The sequence below is a fragment of the Ovis aries genome, chromosome 7 (genome assembly GCF_016772045.2).
Source record: "Ovis aries strain OAR_USU_Benz2616 breed Rambouillet chromosome 7, ARS-UI_Ramb_v3.0, whole genome shotgun sequence".
Lineage (NCBI taxonomy): Eukaryota > Metazoa > Chordata > Mammalia > Artiodactyla > Bovidae > Ovis > Ovis aries.
This window is the reverse complement of record NC_056060.1, coordinates 83,848,457-83,872,226: the sequence shown is the minus strand read 5'-3', so window position 1 is coordinate 83,872,226 and position 23,770 is coordinate 83,848,457. Positions and strand designations below refer to the sequence as shown.

The 23,770-nt window shown below is 45.4% G+C and overlaps 3 protein-coding genes and 2 non-coding genes across 7 annotated transcripts in view; 3 read left to right on the top strand and 2 right to left on the bottom strand.

Moving 5' to 3' along the window:
- Positions 1-1,241: 1,241 nt before the first annotated feature.
- On the bottom strand, positions 1,242-4,652 carry ISCA2 (iron-sulfur cluster assembly 2). Of its 2 annotated transcripts, none has more exons than XM_027972019.3 (4): positions 4,580-4,652; positions 3,649-3,754; positions 3,417-3,532; positions 1,242-2,977 (listed from the first exon to the last, which is right to left on the bottom strand). In XM_027972019.3, exons 1-4 carry the CDS (start codon positions 4,642-4,644, stop codon positions 2,803-2,805), a joined length of 462 nt encoding a protein of 153 aa, XP_027827820.1. In that variant the 5' UTR covers positions 4,645-4,652; the 3' UTR covers positions 1,242-2,802. The 2 variants fall into 2 exon arrangements, with proteins under 2 accessions (XP_027827820.1, XP_027827821.1); XM_027972020.3 differs by having other exon boundaries at positions 3,649-3,751.
- A 401-nt stretch (positions 4,653-5,053) lies between these two features.
- NPC2 (NPC intracellular cholesterol transporter 2) lies at positions 5,054-14,499 on the top strand. Of its 2 annotated transcripts, XM_012182049.3 has the most exons (5): positions 5,054-5,163; positions 9,405-9,512; positions 11,075-11,247; positions 13,649-13,766; positions 14,092-14,499. In XM_012182049.3, exons 1-4 carry the CDS (start codon positions 5,082-5,084, stop codon positions 13,733-13,735), a joined length of 450 nt encoding a protein of 149 aa, XP_012037439.1. In that variant the 5' UTR covers positions 5,054-5,081; the 3' UTR covers positions 13,736-13,766; positions 14,092-14,499. The 2 variants fall into 2 exon arrangements, with proteins under 2 accessions (XP_012037439.1, XP_004010837.1); XM_004010788.4 differs by having other exon boundaries at positions 13,649-14,499.
- On the top strand, positions 12,795-12,985 carry LOC114115956 (U2 spliceosomal RNA). Its single transcript, XR_003590060.1, has one exon. It is a non-coding gene; the product is annotated as a U2 spliceosomal RNA (small nuclear RNA).
- A 5,205-nt stretch (positions 14,500-19,704) lies between the features above and the next one.
- TRNAW-CCA (transfer RNA tryptophan (anticodon CCA)) lies at positions 19,705-19,777 on the bottom strand. The gene has a single exon. It is a non-coding gene; the product is annotated as a tRNA-Trp (tRNA).
- A 1,299-nt stretch (positions 19,778-21,076) lies between these two features.
- Positions 21,077-23,770, top strand: part of SYNDIG1L (synapse differentiation inducing 1 like) — a 56,743-nt gene continuing 54,049 nt past the window's right edge. Inside the window, exon 1 of the mRNA XM_060418341.1 lies at positions 21,077-21,317. The gene's annotated coding sequence lies outside the window, so the exon portion shown is untranslated. The remainder of the gene's footprint in view (positions 21,318-23,770) is intronic.

The window sequence follows — 23,770 nt, the reverse complement described above, 5'->3', positions numbered from 1 at the left end:
GTTTTCCCCATAAACCAAGTTATTCAGCCTCTTTTCTCCACCTAAATTTCCTACTATACTATTTCTTCCTAATCTTATATCTCTAAATAAATAAGTTTTTCCTCACCTATCTGTCTCCCCTTCGAATCACCCTGGATCCACCAGGGCTGGGCCCCGGCAGACACCTTCTTCAGTAGTCCTTTCTAATCTCTTATCCCTGAATCCCCTGTAACTGGTCAACATTCCCACACAAAGAGACTAAGGGCAGGTGGGACACCTATAGTTAAGAGCCAACAACATAAAGACTCACAACGTAAAACAGAGGGAGGGTCTCATGCCTTCATTTCTTGCACAACTGTTCGGCTACAACAACGGTGGGGCATGCTGCCCCAGGGATCACTAGCTCATGAAGGTAAATAAAACCCAATTCTGCAATAAACAGGGTCTTGATAACCTCCCCTCAAAGTAATGGGAAGGTAAAAAATCTAACGAACTGCACAGTGAACAAAACTTGTGAAAATGTCTGCTGGCTTTGACAGCCTGCCAGGAAGAGGGCATCTGATCAGAAAGCCCTGCAGAAGATCCTAAACCTATTTTACCATCACTGTTTATTCCAAGCCAATTGCCCACTGTCCCCTTGATGCCATTATCTCCTCATGCCGTGTTCTTAAAATTTCTACATCACCCTCCTCCAATGGAGACCTCTTGTCACCACCTCAGGCTTCCCTATGAAGCTTTCCCAATGTGATGAAGTAAGCTGATTTCTCCCAAACCCACTTTTTCTAAACACAAAATTCAATTCTTCCATTCATAGGAGGTATTTATACAGTCTTTGGAAGAAATCATGTTCTTGCCCAACTGACCACTAGAACTTAATGGTTTATGGAATAACTAAAGCTATTATGTTTGTGCTAAGCTCATTATTATGTGTGTGGTAACCCACAAAAATATCAGAGAAGAGGTTTAACACTTCAAATGTAACAAAATCTCTTCTCAAGGAGGATAAAAGGACTTAGTCTGTGCTGAAAACCTTATTAGGCCCAGGTATTGGCAACTACTTTCACTGACTTAGTAGTTAATACACAGATGCTTCCACACAGTGCTTTCTGACTTTTTCCATGGCAATCTGCTAAGAAAAAAACCTGCTCAGGTTTCTGAGTGACCTTTTGTGTCTGTATACACTGCAGACACACGATAGGTTTGTTCTAAGTCCTAGGGTTTCCCACATTGAAAATGTAAGTAAGTTTGTCTCAGATTCTGTATTTCTATTTTTCTTACGGATGATTCTTTTATTGAATGACCTTAATTAAGTCTAGAAAAGTTTCAATCCATTCCAGAATGCAAAATTTGCTGATATGAACTTTTAGGCTCTCGAAGAAAAGATGAGTTTAACCAGTAGCCCTTACAGAGTCAGCTTGGCTGTGGTTTTCCCAACGTTAGCAGTCGTTAACCATTTGTCGTGGTGGTGCTTTTTATCTTTTCCTTTAGCTGTCTGTTGCCATGCAGTTCTGGCTGCCCCAACCTGGTCATATACAGACTACGGTTGTTTCTAGCTAAATTCACTGGAATTCGTGGCTAAAAAGCTCTTCTTACAGAGACTTGAAAGGAAGGTTATCAAATTTAACAAATAAAAATATAGGATACCCAATTAAATCTGAATTTCAGATAAACAACAAATAATTTTTACTATTCGCAGAGACACACTTATACTAAAAATTATTTGCTGTCAAAAATTCAAATTTAAATGGGCACCCTACATTTTATAGTCCAAACTGAAAAAAAACAAACAAACCCAAGTATCTATTATCTATATCAACAAAGGGACAACTTCCAGCTATGCAATGAGACCAGAAACATTTTACACCATAAGATAAATAAAGCAACATATTTTAAAAAGATTTAGTCACTAAATGAGCAAAGAATCACGAAATGTCTTGTGCAAATATGGAGTATGGAGCTTATTTTCAAACTTATGATTCAAGTATCAGTGAGGTTTAGTTCGAAATTTTTCTGGGTGATGGGTTATTGGTTTCGTGAATCTAACACATTCCTAAGTATGAGAAGAAAATGTATCTGCTGTAACAAATGGGAAGCGAAGAATCGGGTGCATAGAAAATAATGGTAAGTAAACTAGCACATTAAGGAAGGGTGAGATGAAAAAGATAACATTTCAACAACAAGGTCCTACTGTATAGCACAGGGGAACTATATTCAATATCCTGTGATAAACCATAATGGAAGAGAAAATAAAAAGGAAAGTATATATGTATATAACTGAGTCACTTCGCTGTACAGCAGAGATTGGCACAATACCGCAAATCAACTATACTTCAATAAAAGTAAGTAAATAAATAAATAGCAAAACAAAAAGATAACATTCCTTTTGGCTTTCTCATCCTCTCTGGTCTAGTAACACAGTGTTCAAGCTATGCAATCTGTGATTCTGATCCACAACACAAATAAATAAGGACTTTCTTTAAAACGAAGCTTTTATACATAGCTATACACATTTGTACAAGTAGCTCTGAAGGCCAGAGAACTAACTCCTGGAACCTTGGAGGTGCTACAGATGATACTGGTTTCAACCAGTTACTAAACCTTAGGTAACAGCATCCACAGGCTTGGCCTTACAACTGTGTAGGAGAAATTAAATCAAGAGTAAAAGTTTCACATTCTGAAAATAGTGGTGAAACAACATCCTGAATTAAGGGAAAATAAAATTGAGAGAGGGTCATGATAGGAAGGAAACTTCTAGAATTGTTCTAATCCCAGGTTCCTCAAATCAGTCAGATGATAGCAATCTCCGGGTCACTTGTCATCACATCAAAGTTTGACAGAGAAGGATGATCCACAAGAGCAACCTTGCTGTGCTTGAGGATTGTTCAACACTTGAAATGAGCTTCGGATCAGTTCTTGGCTGAAGTCCACATGGGCCCCTTTGACGAAGGCCAAGCTATCAGAGTCAACCACCACTCTTGCCCCACCCTTTTCAAACACCCTGAAAAGAAGGGAGGAAGGCATTAATGAACATCATAAACACCAGAGACATAACACCCTCTGAGCCCAGAGATGCCCATCCTGTTTTCTAAAATACTGAGGAAGCTTCCCTTATGACCTCTAACAGGTACTGATTTTCTCTGAGGCAAAAAGATCTAATGGAAAGAGTACTGGGAAATTATAGAAATTTAGGCCTGGAAACTTTCTAGTCCAGCTTGACTCTCTACCAATGACCCTATGGACTTAGGCCAATTTTCCTCCTATGACTTAGTTATTTTGAATCAAGGCAACAAATCTTCACTGTATCCCCACTGTGTGAGAAGGGTGGTGCAATGTTATCCTTAGCAGAAGTTTTAAATGTGGAATAAAAGTGCATCTTAAATTGGAGACACTTTTATCCCTCCTGCACATTCTCGGAGGACCCACCCCTTTCTCCTTGCCTGTCGTCGGGGTTGATAACTGTATCCAGTGAAAATTTGTACTGGAATCCGGAGCATCCACCTCCCTCCACCTCCAGCCTGAGGAATTCTGACCCTTCGGTGATTTCCAGAAGCCTCTGAAATGCAGGAAGGAGAGTCAAGAATGCCAGGCAAGGAGAGAAAGAAGGGTGGACCAAAAGGAAATCCTCCCCCTCCCCCCACCACCACCCCTGCCCCGCGACCGGCTTCTCACCTGGACGCAGCTGTCGGTGAGGTGGATCTGCCCTTCGCCAGCTTCAGGGCTAGAGGACGACACTTCCCGAAGCGCCCGGGGTCCGCGGGAGGCCGTGAGAATCCTGCTGCGCAAGGGAGGTGGATGAGATTGGGAGCAGAAGAGCACCTAGAACCCTCCACGTGGACAGCCCCACGCCAAATCTGAAGTCCTCCCACCGGACAGCCCCACGCCAAACCTGAAGTTCCCCCACCGGACAGCCTCACGCCAAACCTGAAGTCTCCCCACCCGGCCAGCCTCACGCCAAATCTGAAGTCCCCCCACCGGACAGCCCCACGCCAAACCTGAAGTCTCCCCACCCGGCCAGCCTCACGCCAAATCTGAAGTCCTCCCACCGGACAGCCCCACGCCAAACCTGAAGTCTCCCCACCCGGCCAGCCTCACGCCAAATCTGAAGTCTCCCCACCCGGACAGCCTCACGCCAAATCTGAAGTCCTCCCACCGGACAGCCCCACGCCAAACCTGAAGTCTCCCCACCCGGCCAGCCTCACGCCAAACCTGAAGTCTCCCCACCCGGCCAGCCTCACGCCAAATCTGAAGTCCTCCCACCGGACAGCCCCACGCCAAACCTGAAGTCCCCCCACCGGACAGCCTCACGCCAAACCTGAAGTCTCCCTACCCAGCCAGCCTCACGCCAAACCTGAAGTTCCCCCACCCGGACAGTTCACGCCAAACCTGAAGTGCCTCCACCTGGACAGCCTCACGCCAAACCTGAAGTCTCCCCACCCGGCCAGCCTCACGCCAAACCTGAAGTTCCCCCACCCGGACAGCTCACGCCAAACCTGAAGTCCCTTCCCCTAACAGCCTCACGCCAAACCTTCACCTCCCCAGCGAGCCTTAGTTCTCCTGAGTCTTGGAGGGCCTAACCAGGTGCTTTTTTAGGCTTGGTTACCTGCTCCTTTGCCAGGGAGTCACCACTCTCAGGGCCACAGCTGTTAGCCCCCGGACGGCCGCCATTTTCTTCTGCAGGCTCCGCCCCCTCACAGTTCCCCAATCGCCTTCCGCGCCTGGGCCTCGGGAGGTGGGATCCACGGAAACCCCGCCCCCAAGCACATCTATTGGGAGATGTGGAAGGAGAAGGGACTTGATTGGCTAGAAATGCTCCCATTGCGGAAGTGGGGACGCACCCACAAAGCCCAGGCGGAGCGCCGGATGAAGATGGATCCCGCTTGCCCTGCGGCGGAGCGGAGCGGATGGGCGGAGTTTGCTAGAGTCTCGGACCCCTTGTCTGGCTCCGTGGACCCGGGGGCGGGGCGCGGACAGGCCTCGGCCCCGCTGGCCAGTGACCAGCCGCCTGACTGGGCTCCTCCCCAGGCCCGGCCCGTCCCTGAAGACTTTATCTTGTGACCGAGACAGCTGGTTCTCCCTTCCTTGAGCTTGGAGCCTCAGCAGCGATGCGTTTCTTGGCCGTCTCGTTCCTGTTCCTGGCACTCAGTGCCTCCGCCCTGGCCGAGCCGGTGAAATTCAAGGACTGCGGTGAGCCCCGGGGCCAGTCCGAAGTTCCCGCGCCCTCTGCGGGAGCCCCTGACAGAATCTGATGCTAAGACTGCTGGGCTGGGTTTGGCGGGTCCTGCGAGCAGCCAGGCTCAGCCTCGGACCCTTCGTGAAGTGGGCTGAAGTCAGTTGGGGTAGGGGACAAGGTGCTGGCCTGGATAAAACGCGACCTCTCACAACTTTATCTCATCAACCCATGTTTGGGTCCCAGCACATTCCTGGAGGTGGGCTTTTTGCTGAAGTTTCCCAAAGTTTGTAGGGCAAACAGCCGAAGGTTCACTTGCCGCTTGCGGCGTCAGGGGTGCGGTGCAAAACCTCTCTTTATTATGCCTTGTGTCTTGGATGCCCGTTCCGTCCCCACTCCTTTTGCTTTTTTTTACATTTCCCTTTTGATGACACATCAAAAGTCAATTCTCCTTTCATGAGCTATTCCTTTAGGGCTTCCTTTTGGGCTATGACACTTTTAATTCTTTCCGGTTTTCTCCTCCTATTTATAAAACTCTTGTTTCTGGTCGCAACTTGTGATGCATAACCCTCTCTTGCAGCTGTGGTTGGAGAAATACAACAGGGTAGAAATTGAGTTCCTTCAGTCAAATCTATCCAAATTAAATGTTTGAGCAGAGCTTTTCTGAAGTGGAGAGGTGTAATGATAAGTGAAAGAGAAATGAAACTGACTTTATAAAATTTGTGAACTGGAAGGAAACTTGGAGATCCTATAATCAATCATGGGCTTTCCAGGTGGCACTAGTGGTAAAGAACTTGCCTGCCAGTGCAGGAGATGCAAGAGAGGAGGTTTGATTCCTGAGTCGGGAAGATCCTCTGGAGGAGGAAATGGCAACCCATTCCAATATTCTTGGGTGGGAAATCCCATGGACAGAGGCGCCTCACGGGCTACAGTCCTTGAGGCCGCAAAGAGTCAGACATGACTGAGCACACACGCGCACACATAGTCAATCACTGAGTTTCAGAGATGTTGAGTAACTCACCCAATCACACAGCATAATGACAAGCAGAATAAATGTGCTTCTTTACACCCAGTGCCCAGGTAATAGTAACTGTCCAATAAATATTTGCTGGAAAAGTAAATGAGGGAATAAATACTCTTTCCACTATATTTCCAAAATTAATGTTGAGGCAAGAGCAGAACTGGGGACTAGGACTAGGAGTGATCAAGAAATAAAAATTGCGGGCCTACTAATGCTTAACAAATGCTGCTCCACTGAACTAGGAGACTGGCATTTGAAAGACGGTATTATCCCCTTACATTACTGCCTTTCCCTCCATTAAACTTCCCACCATTAAACTTTCATCCAACTTTGGATGAAAACACTGTGTTAACTTTATCAACTCATTCAACTCTCGCAGTCTGAAACCGTCACACAAAGTAACTTGCCCAAGTTCTTACAGCTCATAAGCAGTAGGAAACTAGTGGGTGCGAAATCTCCCAATGACCACCAGGGAGCCGATATCCGATGCAAAAGCAAGAGAGTTTTTATTACCAAGCTCGAGCTGGGGCTCCCACCGATACCGACACAGCAGCTATAGGGAGGAGGCCTGAACTCTGGGTTACATTGCTTATATAGGGTATTCTCACGTGAAAAATTCAAAAAACGGGAGCTTCCAGGTTGGGAGACATCTAATTGGTTACCTTCTGTGGAAGGGTCAGGTGTTGGGTTCTGATTGGTTTTCTTATTTCCATGGTAAATCATTACTTCCAAGATAAATCACAAATTCTTGAACTTAAAGTCAGGAGGTTTAACCTAAGGGCTGATTGGCTCGTGCACAGTGGGGCAAGTTTAGGCAATATCCAAAGTCTTAGTCTGTTTGCCCGGTACCTTTGCAAAATGGAGCTCTTTTACAAGATGGAGTAGCTTAGGCTCTTCAGGTGTTTGTGAGTCAGTCTGGATTTCAACAGTAGCATTAACATTAAAAAAAAAAAAAAAAAAACAACTAAGGAAACTGAATCCTGAGATTGGTCTGCTCATGTGAAAACACCAGGTGTACACCTATGGCAAGAACTTCTTAAGGGAAGGGGAGTTTCAGTGATAGACTTTCAATTTACTTTTGAATTGGGAAATACAATGAAAAAACTTCAGTGCCCACATCAAAAGGTTTTTTGAGTCCTACTTTGCCTCCTTTCTCCTAAAGTGGTATTTCCTCAAGTCAGAAATGGGGCCGAGCAAACTAGTTTTGCAATTTTGGAGGGTTAGGACTGAGAAATTTGCTCTGTTGACACTGGAAATCCAAGAACCTCTTGTCAAGAAAAGGAAAAAACAAAACTGAACGAAGTAGCTAAGTACTGCCCTTCAGATCAGTAAAGGGTACTGAGGATATTCAGTACCTCCTCGATCATGTGAGCCAGCCTTGATAGGAACTAGAAGTTGTAAGCATCAGCATAAGCACTGGTTTTTTAATAAGTTGTTGATTAAGGTTCTGGATTTTTTTTTTTTTCCTGATCCTAGAAGATAGGACAGAGTGGAAGAGAATACTTAGGGGAAAGAATCTTGTATTTGTGTTTTGAGGACTTTGCCATGATGGTGAAGCAAGTTGGGATAGGGGACAGCAAAGTATGGTTTACAGAACTAGCTGGAGCAGTGTTGGTCAAAACAAGGAAACTGTTCCACCCAAGATAATGCTCTCAACCTGCCATTTTCTTTGTCTTCATACACTGTACTTTTGAGACAGTCCATTCTATTGTCTAGATCCAGAATTTCTACCCACAAAGTAAATTTGAGGTGAGAAGCTCACCTTTTGTGTCAAAGGGGAACTTGCTAACCCACCCAGGAGCAGCTGCTCTAGATTGAATTCACGGACTAAATGCCAGTATGATGGTGATGATGTGTGTGTGTGTGTGTTCACACTCAGTTGTGTCCGCCTCTGTGACCCCATGGACCATAGCCCACCAGGCTCCTCTGTCCATGGAATTTTCCACGCAAGAGGATTGGAATGGGTTGCCATTTCCTCCTTCAGGGGATCTTCCTGACCCAGGGATGAAACCCATGTCTCTTGTGTCACCTTTGGCAGGTGGATTCTTTAGGACTCGAGCCGCCTGGGAACTGCCCCTGTATAATGATAGTAATGGTGAATACCTGTATAGCATTACAATGTTCTAAGGCTTCCTTGGTGGCTCAGAGGTTAAAGCGTCTACCCTCAATGCGGAAGACCTGGGTTCGATCCCTGGGAAGATCCCCTGGAGAAGGAAATGGCAACCCACTCCAATATTTTTGCCTGGAGAATCCCATGGACAGAGGAGCCTGGTGGGCTACAGTCCACCGGGTCGCAAAGAGCCGGACACGACTGAGCGACTTCACTTCACTTCACTTCAAGCACTTATTAAGAATTACAATGTATTAACTCAGCTTCTCTCTGAGGTAGGTACTGTTGTTAGCCCCAGGGAGGCTAAGTATCTTGCCTTAAGTTTCCACAGTACTTAACGGAGCCAGTGAGCTCACAGCCAGGTGTCGGATCCCAGAGTCTAGCGCTCAGCAATGGCATATGCATGGCAGAGCTTAAACTCACCCAGCTGTTTACTTCTGTTCTCTCCCATTCAGCTGTCTGGTTTCAGGGGCCTGGGTGAAGTAAGAAGATTCTTAAAGATTTGTGCTTAACTTTTCTTGGTCAGAGTATTTTTGTCCTTATTTAGACTGGCGGGGGATAAAAGTCACACTCCCTGCCTCCAACCACTTATTTTGAAGAACATGGGTTCCAGAGTAGATACACCTCTGCTCTGTGTATCTCAAATGTGCGCTTGAAACTGTTCTCATCGGTGGCGGTATTCAAAGCTCAGAGACCATGAGTTGGATAGCCACCAGCGCAGGATTGAAAGAGCAAGGGTGGGTGGGGGTGGGAAGGACAGTTGAGAGAGCAGCCAGTCTCAAGATTACAACTGGAAAGAGTGGCCTTAGATCCCAAGTGGAAACAGTAGCTGTGTGACTTGAGTCATCACTTAAGCCGTGTGTGCCACTTTCAGATCCTGTGTCAGGAAGGAGGGGTGGGGATGGTTTTCCCTGGTGGAGCCCTCCCAGCTTGTAGAGCAGGGGAGCTGGCTGTGTATGCTCGATCATTTCCTTAATTCCCCTCCACCTGTCGAATATGAGCAGTTTCTGCTGGTCCCAGTGGTCTCATTGGGAAGGCAGAGCACCTTTAGGTGCTCTCATTAGGTAGGAGACAGCCAAGGTGATTTGTTTTCCCTCCCGTCCAAACAAGTTGTTCTTCTTTTGCAGGTTCTGGGGTCGGAGTTATAAAGGAAGTGAATGTGAGCCCATGTCCCACCCAGCCCTGCAAACTGCACAAAGGACAGTCTTACAGTGTTAATGTCACATTCACTAGTAGTAAGTAAAAGTGATTTTTGCCTTCAAATTCATCTTAAAGCGTGACATCAATCTAAGAATTGGAGTGAGCGTGGGAATGTGAGGAGGAGGGAATTGCAGTCAGGAATTCCTTGACCTCCCTCTCAGTGGACACCATGCTTTTACACACCCTTCTCATGCTGGGTCCCGCATGCCTGTTTCTTGGAATCTGTAGTTGCCAGACTCCCTTTAAGCAAAGGGGATTTCCATGTGTTCACAGGTCAGAGAAGACAGCTTGTCTTATTGTGGTCCATATTAAACAGCAGATTTCATGGGAAGGTCAACTCTTTAGCTACAGACTGCAGAGTGTTAGTACCAACCCTAACTCTGTAAACTTTAGAACTCTTCCAAAATGTTATTTAAAGCAATATATCTTCCAGTTATTAAGTCTATATTCTGCCTGAAAATATAGGAGCAATTCATACTTAGCCTCTGTAAGGTTTGGGGAACTTACTGTTGACCCAAGAAACAACCAAGAAGTCCAAGCTTTCTTCTTCAACTTGAAGAAATGTTACTGGAACTTGTTTATTTCTTCTTTATTCACCTCCTTTAGATTCCCGGGAATCTAGACAAATGTAAAAGCTCTGTTTCTAAACAGGACAGCTGTTCTGAATCTTCCCCTCATTTTCTATCCTATGGAACTAGACAGACTAATAAAAAAAATCTCGGAGTTCCTATCATCGCTTATTCATAAGCCTAAAGACAGCTCTAAGTCCTAGAGTTGTTATCTCTCCTGGAGAAATACCCCATCCCCTCTATTGTTCCAAATCAAAAATGTATCTTCTCAATAAAAGTAATTCCCAGCTGGGAGACAGAAAGAAACAGACCCAATACTCTGGATCTCCAGAAGAATCTAATAGCTCATAACTCCAATTGCCCTAATTTTATTACGCTTATTCCTCCTGCCTTTTGATTTGGAGGGTAAACGTGAGCAAGAAATGTACCTTTCTGTTACCCAGTTTCTAAAGAGTTACTGCTTTCGCTACTGTTACCGGCCATGGCATTTCTGTGGAGACTTCTAGTCTATCTTTCTGTATTGTCTCTCCACTTTATTCTTAATTTTTATTTGAATTCTTCGGACAGGGTATTTGAGAATTCAGAGACCACACTCTTTATGATGCACAATATACTTTGACAGAATCTGATGCATATAGTAAACAGAAAGTTGACTGCCAAAAATCAGTTAGCTTGTTCCATAAGGTTATTTATCCAGATAGCTCTGATTCTTCTAAGAAACTGAAAGGCAATGAAGAGCAAGGTGGGGTTAAGAGCAAAGAAAACAGCCGCAACTGATTATTTTTATTTTTGTATAATTCAGTAATTTTTCAAGTTTCTGAGTGATTACTCTCTGCATAGCATTCATGGAAGTACTAAGTGTAACTGCAAAGAGAAATAGACCCTAGGAATTAAGAGGTACATACTTCGGTTTGCCATCACAGCAATGCCATTGCATGAGACTATGCCTGAATTCTTCATTTAGAGTTTGGAACTAGGCTATTTCTTTCGCTATCTGATTCTCTCTCTTTTTTTTTTTTCCCTCTTAGATACTCAGTCTCAAAGTAGCAAGGCTGTGGTACATGGCATTGTGATGGGCATCCCAGTTCCCTTTCCCATTCCTGAGTCTGATGGTTGTAAGTCTGGGATCAGATGCCCCATCGAAAAAGATAAGACCTATAACTACGTGAACAAACTACCCGTGAAGAGTGAATACCCCTCCGTAAGTGACATTGTGGTTGAGAACACTGAAAGTCCTGTGACTAGTTTGGAAATTGGAGGAGAGGGGGCAGAAAGAAAAGATTAGAAGAGGAATCCTTCATCTCTATGAGGAAGAAGCGAATGCCTAAGGGAAAGGAGCATGGGAATCGTGAGGTGCCGAGTTCTCACTGTGTCCCTTCGTTCTTTGTCTCTTGCCTAATGGCTGAAAAGTGAGAGTGTTAGTCACTCAGTCATATCCAGCTCTTTCCGACCCCATGGACTGTAGCCTGCCAAGCTCCTCTGTCCATGGACTTCTCCAGGCAAGAATACTGGAGTGGGTTGCCAGTTCCTTCTCCAGGGAATCCTTCCCTCTCCAGGGCTTGAACCCATGCATCCTGTATAGGCAGGCAGATTCTTTACCACTAAGCCAACCAGGGAAGCCCTACAGAATTTTAGCGAAGTATCAGATAGTTCAAGATTTCAAGTAGTCCCATTGTCACCAGAAAAACCTGGTCTCTCCATTAATCTCTTAACAAGAGAGCAGTCATGTGTGAGGTCCATAGCAGAGTGGTAGCTTTTTCCTCTCTGCTTTCTCTCCTCCACCCCACCCCCACCCTCACCTCTGACTCACACTGCTACACCTGCCTCTTCATCTGCAGAGCAGGTGAGATAGAGCCTGCTAGAATGGACCTGTGTTAACGATTATGAATCTTGGTAAGAATGGAGGAAGTAAAGGGACTACTCTTTTCAATGAAGAGAAAGAGCTGCATTTCTTAAAAGGAGATCGAGTCAAACCAGGAGCAGTCTGGCCATTTTTTCCATAGAAATAGCCAGTAATTAAAGAACATTCTAAAAAGACTCAAATATAGGGAGTCTGTGCTTACCATGCACGTGTGCTTAGTCACTAAGCACAGCCAACTCTTTGCAACCCCATGGACCGTAGCCCGCCAGGCTCGTTTATCCATCGGATTCTCCAGACAAGAATACTAGAGTGGGTTGCCATGCCCTCCTACAGGGGATCTTCCCAACCCAGGGATTAAACCCAGGTCTCCTGCACTGCAGGCAGATTCTTTACCATCCGAGCCACTAGGGAAGCCCCTGTGTTTGAGAGATATCAGAGGTGCTAAAGGCCGGGGACAGATTTGCAGGTTAATTTGCAGACCAGCCATGTAATCATGGGCATATCTGAGCCTCAGTAACTTAAATCAAGTCTAGTTAGGACCCGATACAGAGTAGGCACTTAGTATATGGTAGTTATTGGTCAGTGACATTTCATTTGTTTTTTGTTTGTTTTTGTTTTGTTGCTCTGCAGAGCTTAAGTGACATTTCATTTGAAAACCAGCTCAAACTATGTTAATGTGTGCAGTAAGTGAAACAGTAGTTAATGTGTACTAGTCTTGAAAAAGTTACCAAACAAGTTTCAAAGCTGGGTATCACTGTTATCCAAATGTTGCATTCTGAAGAAACATTTTGAGTACAAAAGAGAGGTTGTAACTAAAAGCAAGTAAGCTAAAGTCTGCATATGAAAGAACTGGCCAAGGTGCCAGTGATCTATTAAGAATTAGAAGGATCGCTTCTCGGCCTTTTGGCCAAGATCAAGTATAGTATCTATTCCTATCAGTTTAATATCTGATACATTTTCTATCCGAAGACAATATATTAAATGAATTTTTGGAGCAGGAAGTTGGAATAGGAGCTTGCTCCGTCCACTCCACGCATCAACCTGGTATTGCAGTACTTCCAGGAACAGTGCATCCCCCTCCCCTAGCCTTGGGGGAAATTTTTTAAAAAAGGAGACAGCTCCTAGTGTAACCAGTCAAGGCAGAGATCTCTATAGGGGTATAATGTCAAAAAACGGCTTAAGGAGGTTAATTAAAGCTATATTGCCACGAAAGTCATTGTCCCTGAAAGTATTCATTCAACCCTAAACTTCTTTGGACATCCTTTGTGGTTTGACATTTCTTTTTTCAGCTAATAAGTAAGTTTCCTGAGACCTAGAAATCGAACTATTTACTCTCTGCTCTTCATAGTTGGGAGAAGCTGGATCATGTCAAAATGCATGTGAAATTGTTTAACTTTATATTCTTTTTCATGGGTGCCTTCATTTATGTATCATTGATCTAAGAGAAAAAAGAATGCTTTAGAAATTTTATTTAAGAAGCTAACTAAACTAGGATGTGGTACTGCTAACACTAAATCCTAGGTGTAACTTGGTTTACCCTTCTAAGCTTAAGGACACAGGCTGTGCCTGCATCCCACCCAAACAGCCTTCATGATGGCATGATTTAAGAGGAAAAGTATGAGGAATAGACAGTTTGTTACAATTTCCATCTAGGATTCATAGTTAAAATTCATAGTTAAACCCATTCTGGATTGAGGTGAGGTCCTAGTTTCATTTTTCTTGATTCTTTTTCTTTCTCCAGATAAAAGTGGTGGTGGAGTGGGAACTCACGGATGACAAAAACCAACGTTTCTTCTGCTGGCAGATCCCAATAGAGGTTGAAGCCTAGAGCTGTTCAGTGCCAATATGTCCATCTGGCGGTGAGAGAGCACAGGTGGAGGGAGGGAGGAGAAATCAAGTCTAAACTCAATCAGTGCCATAAGAGGAAAGGAATTTTCAGACTGCCGTTTTGTGCCTCTCAACCTCCAAAAGCGTCTAAGACCCTGTACCTGAGAGCTTGGCACTGTTGCCCTTATATTATCCTTTGTAAAAGGGTTGGATTACCCAGCTTTTCTTTCCACAAGAAAGTGAGACTGCAGGGATTGATTCCGTTGTCTTCAGGTTTCGGAGGGTTTTTGTTGGTTTTGGTGGGTTTTGGTTTTGGTTTGGATTTTGTTTGTCTTGTTGTTTTGCTTTTGGAATAAGGAGGGTGTCACCAGACAGAACCTGAATGAAGCTGCTTGGGGGGTCACTGGATAACTTGCCCTAGGGCTGTCGGCCCTTGCAGCAGCGGATGAGTTCCAGACCACGTCCGTCTACCTGGGATCACACCTGCAAGTTCCTTGTCTCCATGTGCCTCGTTGAGCTCAGTGCATCTGGCCAGTGAGCCTCCTTACCACTAGCTCCAACTGTTTCTCTGGCCGTGACTTGCTCTGCAGCGGTGTCACCAAAATTTCTCTGTGGTTAGCTCATGTCTCCTTTTCTATCTTGGGTCGTTTTCATTCATTGCAGCATTTGATTAGCAGGTGTTTTGATTTTTTTTTTAACAATACTAACTTGTGACCTCTTTATGCATGTCTCTTTGAATAAACAAACACTTGGCAATCTTCTGCATTTGAGCTCCGGACAACTTCTTTTACCCTGTGTGTTACCCCAGATCCACAGGAGGTGAACATCCAGTCCCGTGATCCCCCAGTGCAGTAAAGACATGACTTTCAGAAACTGCTGTTTCTCCCTTTCCACAGGACTCACCTCTCTGTCTGACTTAAAATGACCTTGTTTACTTCACTTTGCACAATCTTATACCACCAAGGGTGCTTGAAAGAAACAGTGAAGGCAAGCATCCCCTAGTGGAATAGCAGCATCGCAAGGTCAAGGGAACTGAATTTGGGGTGGGAGCTGGAAGTAAGAAGTTATAAGTTGCATAAGCATAGTAATCTTCAGGAACCTTCTGCCATGGAGAAAGTCTAGAAGCTTAAAGATGAAATGTGAAGTTGCCGCAAGTACTGGCTGAATTATTTAAATCTTGGAGTGTCCTGCTCTTGAAGTACAAGTACAATCGTGGGCATATAGTTTGCTGTTTTGAGTCAATGTACTATCTGTCAGCTTTTAGCTTTTTAGCTGACAACCCCATTCACAAATGAGTCGGGTAATGTGGCCCTTGGAAGTTCATCTCTTTTAGGCTGGAGTGCTTAGGCAGCAAATAAATCATTTAGTCTGATTCTTTTCATCCTATTTTCACTAGATTTTTTCGGCATGTGAGTTTCCCAGGAAAACCACCAGGGGACAGCCATACACTGGGAATAAAGTTATCAGCACCCAAGATTTCCCAGTTAATTCCTAGAGCCTTTCAATCATTGCACTCTAGCTAGGGTGTTTTGTGTATTCTATCACATTGTGCCTAAAGGGACAGCCCACTCGGTCTTCCTGTGCTGGACCCTGGGTTTATCAGACTTAAATGGATTCCAAAGGTGCTGTGGCTTCAGACTGCTGGTAGTTGGATCCTGGCTTCATCAATCAGTAGGATTACCAGTGTGTGCTTAGTCGCTCAGTTGTGTCTGACTCTGACCCCATGGACTGTAGCCTGCCAGGCTCCTCTGTCCATGGAGATTCTCCAGGCAAGAATATTGGAGTGGGTTGCCATGCCCTCTTCCAGGGGATCTTCCCAATCCAGGGATCGAACCCAGGTCTCCTGCATTGCAGGTGGATTCTTTGTCTTCTGAGCCACCCAGGAGCCAAGAATTACCAGTAGGATGTTAAAATCCCTTAACGTTTGTGCACTTCAGTTTCCTTATGTGTTAACTAGAAATAATAACAGTAAAGCTGTGAGGATTAAATGAGATGTTACATATAAAACATTAGAATGACCCTGACACATAATATACAATCAGGAAATATCAGCTGCTATTCTAAGAGACATAGACACTGTCCCTCATCTAGACTGAGATGGAAAATCAGAAGGTTCAATCTGCTGTGTGATGACACGTCCCTTCGAAGACGAGGCAATCCTCTGTACAGGAGAAAAGCTCAGTTCTCCCGTGTGTCTGCTCTCTCTCCTTCCCCAAAGATTCTCATGTCATTGGGCTCCTTTGAGGCTAACAGCTCCCTGCCCTGCATTTTATACTTCTGCCCTCTCGCTGAAAGAAGACAGAAGAAAAGCAGTTCCACTAGTGTATATCCTTCGGTCAGAGCAGAAGGGTCACACAACAGCTTAGAACTGTTCACTGGCCATTGTGAGGATACATGGAGCCTGCAGCAGAGAGTGGGTAGGGCTCCCATGGGGGGATTAGTTTGAAAGGTCATCTTCCATACAGAGGGCTCATAGGCGCCCCCTTCAAAAAGGTCATGCTGTTTCCAATGATGCTCTCGCTTTTCTAGTCCATTGAGCAAGCCATGGAGGCTTAGACAGCTCCTCTTCTGCATGAATTCCAGGGCAGAGAAACCCCAGACTCCAGTGAATAAAAAAAATATGATGGTGGGGCTTCCCTGGTGGTGCAGTGATAAAGAATCCCCTACTAATGTAGGAGACAGGAGTTGAGTCTCTGATAGGGGAAGATCCCACATGCTTTGGAGCAACTAAGCACATGAGCCAGAACTATTATGACTCTGTTCTAGAGTCTGTGAGCCACAACTACTGAAGCCTCTGTGCCTGAGAGCCTGTGCTCCACAAGGGAACCCGCCACAATGAGAAGCCCACACGACGCAGTGAGAGAGTAGCCCCCACTTGCTGCAAGTAGAGAAAAGCCTGCACAGCAATGAAGACCCAGCACAGTCAAAAATAAATGCAATTCAGTTCAGTTCAGTCGCTCAGTCATGTCTGACTCTTTGCAACCCCATGGACTGCAGCAGGCCGGGCCTCCCTCTTCATCACCAACTCTTGGAGTTTACTCAAACTCATGTCCATTGAGTCGGTGATGCCATCCAGCCTTCTCATCCTCTGTTGTCCCCTTCTCCTCCCACCTTCAATCTTTGCAAGCATCTGAGTTTTTCCCAATGAGTCAGTTCTTTTCCAATGAGTCAGTTCTTCACATCAGGTGGCCAAAGTATTGGAGCCTCAGCATCAGTCCTTCCAATGAATATTCAGGATTGATCTCCTTTAGGATGGACTGGTTTGATCCCCTTGCAGTCCAAGGGACTCTCAAGAGTCTTCTCCAACACCACCCTAACCCTAACCCCTAACCCTAAAAGTTCAAAAGCATCAGTTCTTCAGTGCTCAGCTTGCTTTATGGTCCAACTGTCATATCCATACAAGACTATTATAAAAACCATAGCTTTGACTAGATGGACCTTTGTCAGCAAAGTAATGTCTCTGCTTTTTAATATGCTGTATAGGTTGATCATAGTTTTTCTTCTGAGGAGCAAGTGTCTTTTAATTTTATGGATGCAGTCACCATCCACAGTGATTTTGGAGCCCAAGAGAATAAAAAACAAACCACGATGGGGACTCCTGCTTATGGAATAAAGGGAATTCAATACCTAGTATCCCCAGTTTGGAAGAGTATTAGGTGGGAGGCCTGGCATTTAGTCAAGTTTTCAGAGTAATGAAAAGTAATGAGCACGGAGTAATTTCTAATCTCTTATGTTTGGTTTTGAAATTTTAGTTGACTTTTAAAAAGAAACAGATTGATCTTAATCATGTTTTGCAAAGGTTGGTAAAACAGTCTGTGCTGTAGGAACACCCACAGACATAAGAAAGTGACTCGCCATAGGTGAGGTCTGGGCTAGGGGATGATGATCTGGATTAGCCATTCCCATCAGTCAATCTGAAAAGCAAATATTGCTTAAATGACTGGGTTAGCGTGAGGACAGGGTCATCGTACATAGTAAGAGCGCTGACACAGAGGAAAGGGTTATGTGTGAAAAATGTCTTGGAGGATGTCCCCAAATGTCCTTGGGAAGGAGACATAGTAGGATATAGAACTTGGGGGATACTCAGTTGAAGAGAGAGAGAGAGAGAGAGAGAGAGAGAGTGAGTGTGTGTGTGTGTGTGTGTGTGTGTGTGTGTGTGTGTGTGTGTGTGTTGGGAACTGGAGAAGCAGTCTTGTGTAACCTCCAGTAGAAAGTTGTGCTGGATCTCCATGGATGTTACCTAAAAAGTCTTTAGAAGAGTTGAATCATTTTTGGGTGGTTGTGTTTTCTTCTACGAAGAGACTCTCTGGCCTATCCCTCTGATTCTAAACTGAATCCTATTCACTTACAGCTGTCAGTTGACTAGCAACTAAATGGTCTGGGTGTTGGTTGCCATGGAAACAGCTAAAAGGCCCATTGCTATGGGAACCTATCATCCTTCCCAACGAGAGGTTTGGTTCCTACAAAGGAGTGGAGGGGGGTAGAGATGGGGCCCAGGAGATGAGCTGCAGAGGTGTTTTGAGGGTCCTTGGAGAAGGTGGGCAAAGTGATGAGCAAGCCTGGCTGGCTCCTAATGACTGGGGCCAAAGAGGAGCAGCGGCGTCTCCCACTTGCTGTGGGCATTCCCCGCCTGCTGTCTGTTCCTTGCCCCGTGGTGCCGGAAGAGTGCAGCTGTTGGCCATCCTAAATGGGGAGCAAAGGCATGAGACACTGGGGGCAGACCCAGCCCTGCAGCGCTGCTCTGCTCACCTGCTGGGGCCCTGAGAGGAAAAATCCTGGCCCCTCTCTGCCTGGCAGGCTGTTCTCCACACATCATGTGTCCCAGATAAGCAGCCAGCAGGTGAAAGGATGAGCTTAGCTTTGCCTGCCAGTGGGTCAAGCTGATAAGGAGCCTGGCAAACAAAATGGATGGCTGCTGGCCGTGAATATGGCAGAGATGCTGGGGGTTCCAGGTGAGGAAGCAGGACTTCTGTTCTCAGCCTTAGAGAAATGCATTACTCTGCTCTCCACCCCCTTCCCTACCACAGGCCTCTACCACAAAAAGTAATACTGCAGGTGGAGCAAAATCTTAAAAAGTGGAGTTTCACAGATGTTTTCAGGAGATGTACACAACAGTTATGAGATTCTTTTCTGGGTTTGCAAGCAAGGGAAATAGCTTTTAGTGTTTAGTGGTAAGCTGACCTTTTACTGAAACAAAGACAAAACATCCTAGTGGCTCTGCCATTAATTACTGTCAATGTGTAATGTAAAAATGGAAGGGATTGGGCTAGATAACCTCTAATGTCTCTGTCAGAACTAACAGCTTATGATTCATTGAGACACTGAAAGGAAGCTCAAGCACCAGTGGCCGGCAGATGCAGACTGGCCACACCTGTGAGAGCGAGGACAATTCCTTGGAGTCCCGAGGGGCTAAGGACAGAGATTATGGCCAAAATCTTTGATTTAGAGAGCATTTCAGATAGGGATTCCCTGGTGGCTCAGAGGGTAAAGAATCTGCCTGCAATGCAGGAGACCTGGGTTTGAGTCCCTAGGTCGGGAAGATCTGGAGAAGGAAATGGCGACCCACCCCAGTATTCTTGCCTGGAGCGTTCCATGGACACAGGAGCCTGGTGGACTACAGTCCATGGGGTCGCAAACAGTCAGACATGACTGGATGACTAACACTTTCAGGTAGATTTGGCCCAAGGAACTTGTATCTGATTCCCCAGAATTCTGAGATGTGGTTTTGATCTTCTCATCTTGCCTGCTCCCACATGGTCTTGGTTCCTCCTAGGGAGCTTTAGAGTCCAGGAGCACAACATCTGAGAGTGACGCCACTGCAAGCTGAACCACTCCACAGGACCACTGAGCATTTCCCTAGGGTTGGGTAGGGAGGTTTTCACTTGTGGAACACAGCAGTTTATAGGTTTTCTTTTTTAATATTTATTTGTTTGGCTGCACCAGATCTTAGTTTTGGCATATGGGATCTGGTTCCCTGACCAGGGATCGAACCTGGGCCCCCTGCATTGGGAGCATGGAGTCTTAGCCACTGGACCACCAGGGAAGTCCTGGTTATAGATTTCTTTACAGTTTAAAATTTAAAATATATCCTGGGTTTCTATCCCAGTTCCAACTCTTTCCCCAGCCAATGGCCTTGGAATGAGTTATTTTTCTTAATTCCCTGGTGGCTGAGATGGGAATGTGGGATGCAATGTGGGAGACCTGGATTCAATCCCTGGGTTGGGAAGATCCCTTGGAGGAGGGCATGGCAACCCACTCCAGTATTCTTGCCTGGAGAATCCCCATGGATAGAGGAGCCTGGCGGGCTATAGTCCATGGGGTTGCAGAGAGTTGGACATGAGTGACTAAGAACAGCACAGTACAAGGCCTCAGTTTCCTCAGCTGTAAAACAGGAGGCTAAGCACCCCCCTGAAGGTGGTTCTCATGAAGACCCAAGGTGGTGTGTCAGAGTGCTCATCAAAGTGCCTGGCTCTGGCTCTGACAAGGACTGGAAGATTATTATCCTCCTAGATAAGAAAGGAAGGTTGCATCCATGGAAACTGCCCAGTGGCCTAAAATCACAGGCATTTGCCATGGATTTGTCTTCCAGATTTCATCTCGGGTGCCATTCAAGACCAGTGGCCTCCTCATGGCCTCCTGTGGTTTGGCTTCATTAAGGCAGATTCTAATCCTCTTTTTATGACACGTAGCCACATTGTTTTTTATGTGTGGTTTTTTGTGTGTCAACTTACTTTTCTACTAAACTGTAAACATCTTGAGAATTGAGACTGCTGTTTCCTCTTTAAGTAAATGCCAAAAACTCAGCACTCAGCAATTATTTAGCAATTTGTATTTATTTATTTTGCCTCTCTCCATGGTTTGCAGAATCTAAGTTCCCCAGTCATGGGTTAATTTGACTTGGGTCACTACAGTGAAAGCGCTGAGCCCTAACCACTGGACCACCAGGGAATTCCCATGTAGCAAATTGTTTTAATGTGGAAAACAAATGTCCTGATTCTTTAGGTTTTGAATCTGACCGTTTAACCCTCCAGTCACCTTGGTCTCCAAAAGGTTGAGAAGAGAAAACAGTTGATTTGGTTTCATTCTCTGGAAGAAGGGCAAGGTAGTGCCCTATCCTGGGTAGGTGGCTCTAGAGCAGGACTTGGGCTCCCCTTTTGTGGAAGCCAGCTGTCATCTGTGTCTAGGGCTCACTGACAACACCGGTTTGTCTCCAGCCTGCAGGCTCCCTGGCCTTGGGCTCAGGAGGAAATGGCTCCCCGCCTCCCCGCCTCCCCGCCTCCCCTCCTGGAGGTTGTCTGTCTCCATTTCTGTTCCCCCAACCTCCCAGCTGTTCTTGGCTGCTCACCCCCTGTGTGGGTCACGATGCCTGCTCAGTAGCTGCGTGTTGTATCAGGTTGCCTCTGAGAGTTCTAGAGAAAGCGGATCTAGCTTATCCAGCTCTCCCCTCTCTGGTTCGCTGAATCTCTGCAGCCCCTCCGCTTCCCTCCAGAGCTTGCCAGGGCTTGGCTGGATGGAAACGAGGCCCACAGAGCTATCCAGAGCATCTCCCAGCCTGTGGCTGCTAAAAAGCATCCCCTTTCAAGGTGGGTAAAGAAAGCACTGGGGAAGCGGGTGGGGGGCAGCGGTGGATGGATGTAGGAGAAAAGAGTCTAGGAATATCGTGGGCTAGTGGAGATGACTGGCAATTCATCCTGTGGATTTTTCTGCCTAGTTTCTACTGACTTGATGAGCTGGACACACTCACAGAAAACAAAGTCTTGGATTTGATCATTCTAAGAACAAGTTTAAAATTTTGCCACCAAACCAGATGTCTAAGGCAGATGGTACTCCGGAAATATTTGCTCTTAGTCCTGAGGGTATGGATGGCTTAGGCAACTGCTCACTTTCATTACCCTGATCCCCTTGTGGAATTTATATGAGACAACACTGTGCAATCCTTCAAGCAAGGGGCACCTGTTGTGTGCCAGGCACTCTGCTGGGCCCTGGGGGTGAAAAAGTGAGAAGGGCCAGGTCCCTGCCTCCAAGGAGCTGCAAGTCTAGTGGTAAAGGCAAGCAGCAACCCATCAGGGCCATACAGCAGGATGTGTGTGACTGTCACAGGGGCAGCAAGCCATAGCATCCAGAGGGAAGAGCACTGAAGGCGATTTTGGCCTGAAAGAGGCAGAGCCAGGTCAGGCTTCTGCTGGGAGCATGTCTGCAAATGAAGATGGCTAATTCAGTAGCAGGTCTTTATTCATTCATCGTTTATCCTTCCTTCATTCAACAAACATGTCCCTGCCCTTTGTCTTCTGAGGGTGTTTTTTTTTTTTTTTTTTTATATTTATTTTAGTGAATTTACCTTCTCCTGAACTTCTGGTCTTGGTGAATTTGTTTTTAAAGTTCCCCCTCCTTTGTTTATTCTGGAACTAAATAAGCATATTTGGTTATGTCCTGACTGCGTATCCAGTGTTTATGTATGTATCTCCAGCTAAAATTAACGATTTGGATTTTACAGTTCTGGCTCCCATCTGACTCACTTCTCTTTTCTCTGACTATGCCCTGGCCACACTGGTCTCCTTTTCAGTTCCTCAAGTTGGCTGTGCTCCCCTCCCCTAGCCACGGGACTCTTACACATGCTGTTCCCTCTGACTGGAATGCCCCCCTCATTTAGTTAGCTGTCTGTTTAGCTAACTCTTGCTCATCCTCCCCATTTACACTGGAATGTCTCTTTCTCAAGGACGCCTTCCAGCACCACCTCATCTGGATCAGATCAAGTCCCTACTTTGCTCTATAGTTCTTATAGCCCCTCATTTCCATCCTTCCTGGCACAGCTCACAATTACATACTGATAGGATTAGTTGATTAATGTCATCTCTCCCAGTAACTTATAACCACAACCAGGGTAGAAAATACTTCTATTTTCTCATCACCATATTCAGCACTTCGTCTGAGCAGCAGGTGGCCAATACATATTTTTTTAAAGAATTAGTTAATGAAATAACTGATGACTTTTTTTGCCACTATTTACCTTGAGACTGAATGACTGTGTGTCCAAAACCAAAAACAATACAAAATGTAAAAACAAGGACTGGTACTGAACAGAGAGCCTCCTTTGAGAGAGGTACAGAAAGAAGGTAAAGCCAGGGGCAAGATGTCACAGAGCTAGGAGACTCTGGGCTTGTCACAGTGGAGAGCCACGGTAGAAAAAATGGGGGGTCTGGAGGCCCGGGCAGGGTCAGACCTAGGACGTAGGCTGGGAAGGAGGGAGAATCAATAGATAGGGATTGAGCTGTTACCCTGATTCTTGGAGGATACCTGTGTCCCTTGGGTGTAACATAATGTGCTGGGGTACAAAAGACAGGATAAGTGTCCCATTTTCCTATGGCCTCAGTTATAACTAGACCTTGAGGAATGAGGGGGAGGAAGATCATTTTATATTAAAACCAATACTGATATAGACTGGAATGTAAATTCCATGTAATTATAAAAAGTCGCGAGATTTTAAAGATGTCAGTGCTATGACTGTAGCGGTAGTTCAGTGAAAGAGTCTGAAAAGCGTTAATACCTCAGAGCACTATAATCCAAAGCATTTCTTATGATTGAAGTTTTATAAATGAGATAATACTAGAAATGCATGAAGAACCTGCTCTTTTGAGGCAAAATTTTTCTTTTTAATTTTGGTACCACTCACCCCTCCCTTGAAGACCTAGCACAACAGCAGGTGTGCATAAAGAGTTGACATGAACCCACAGCAAACCACTCACTCTTAGTCTGGTCTGGAAATTGTTCACTGGATTTTATTATCAAGATTGCTCTGCCTACCCACCCCTCTAGAAAGAAAGGGGCCACTTCTATGTCATTCTGGAGAGGAGCTAAATAAAGAGGCTTCATGGGGTGTTATGTCCAAACCAACATTTTTGTCACCAGGGACCAGTTTTGTGGAAGACAATTTTTCCACAGACCAGGGAATGGTTTGGGGATGATTCAAGCTCATTACATTTGCTGTGTACTTTATTTCTATTGTTATTACATAAGCTCCACCTCATGGCAAATATAT

What these genes read in the sequence shown, in the direction of transcription:
- ISCA2 (XM_027972019.3), bottom strand. Translation starts at nt 4,644, where the DNA reads ATGGCGGCCGTCCGGGGGCTAACAGCTGTGGCCCTGAGAGTGGTGACT. An exon ending in TCACCGACAGCTGCGTCCAG is followed by an intron (nt 3,533 to 3,648) that starts GTGAGAAGCCGG and finishes CCTGCATTTCAG; the next exon opens with AGGCTTCTGGAAATCACCGA. An exon ending in GTTATCAACCCCGACGACAG is followed by an intron (nt 2,978 to 3,416) that starts GCAAGGAGAAAG and finishes CCTTCTTTTCAG; the next exon opens with GGTGTTTGAAAAGGGTGGGG.
- NPC2 (XM_012182049.3), top strand. Translation starts at nt 5,082, where the DNA reads ATGCGTTTCTTGGCCGTCTCGTTCCTGTTCCTGGCACTCAGTGCCTCC. An exon ending in GGTGAAATTCAAGGACTGCG is followed by an intron (nt 5,164 to 9,404) that starts GTGAGCCCCGGG and finishes CTTCTTTTGCAG; the next exon opens with GTTCTGGGGTCGGAGTTATA. An exon ending in TAATGTCACATTCACTAGTA is followed by an intron (nt 9,513 to 11,074) that starts GTAAGTAAAAGT and finishes TTTCCCTCTTAG; the next exon opens with ATACTCAGTCTCAAAGTAGC.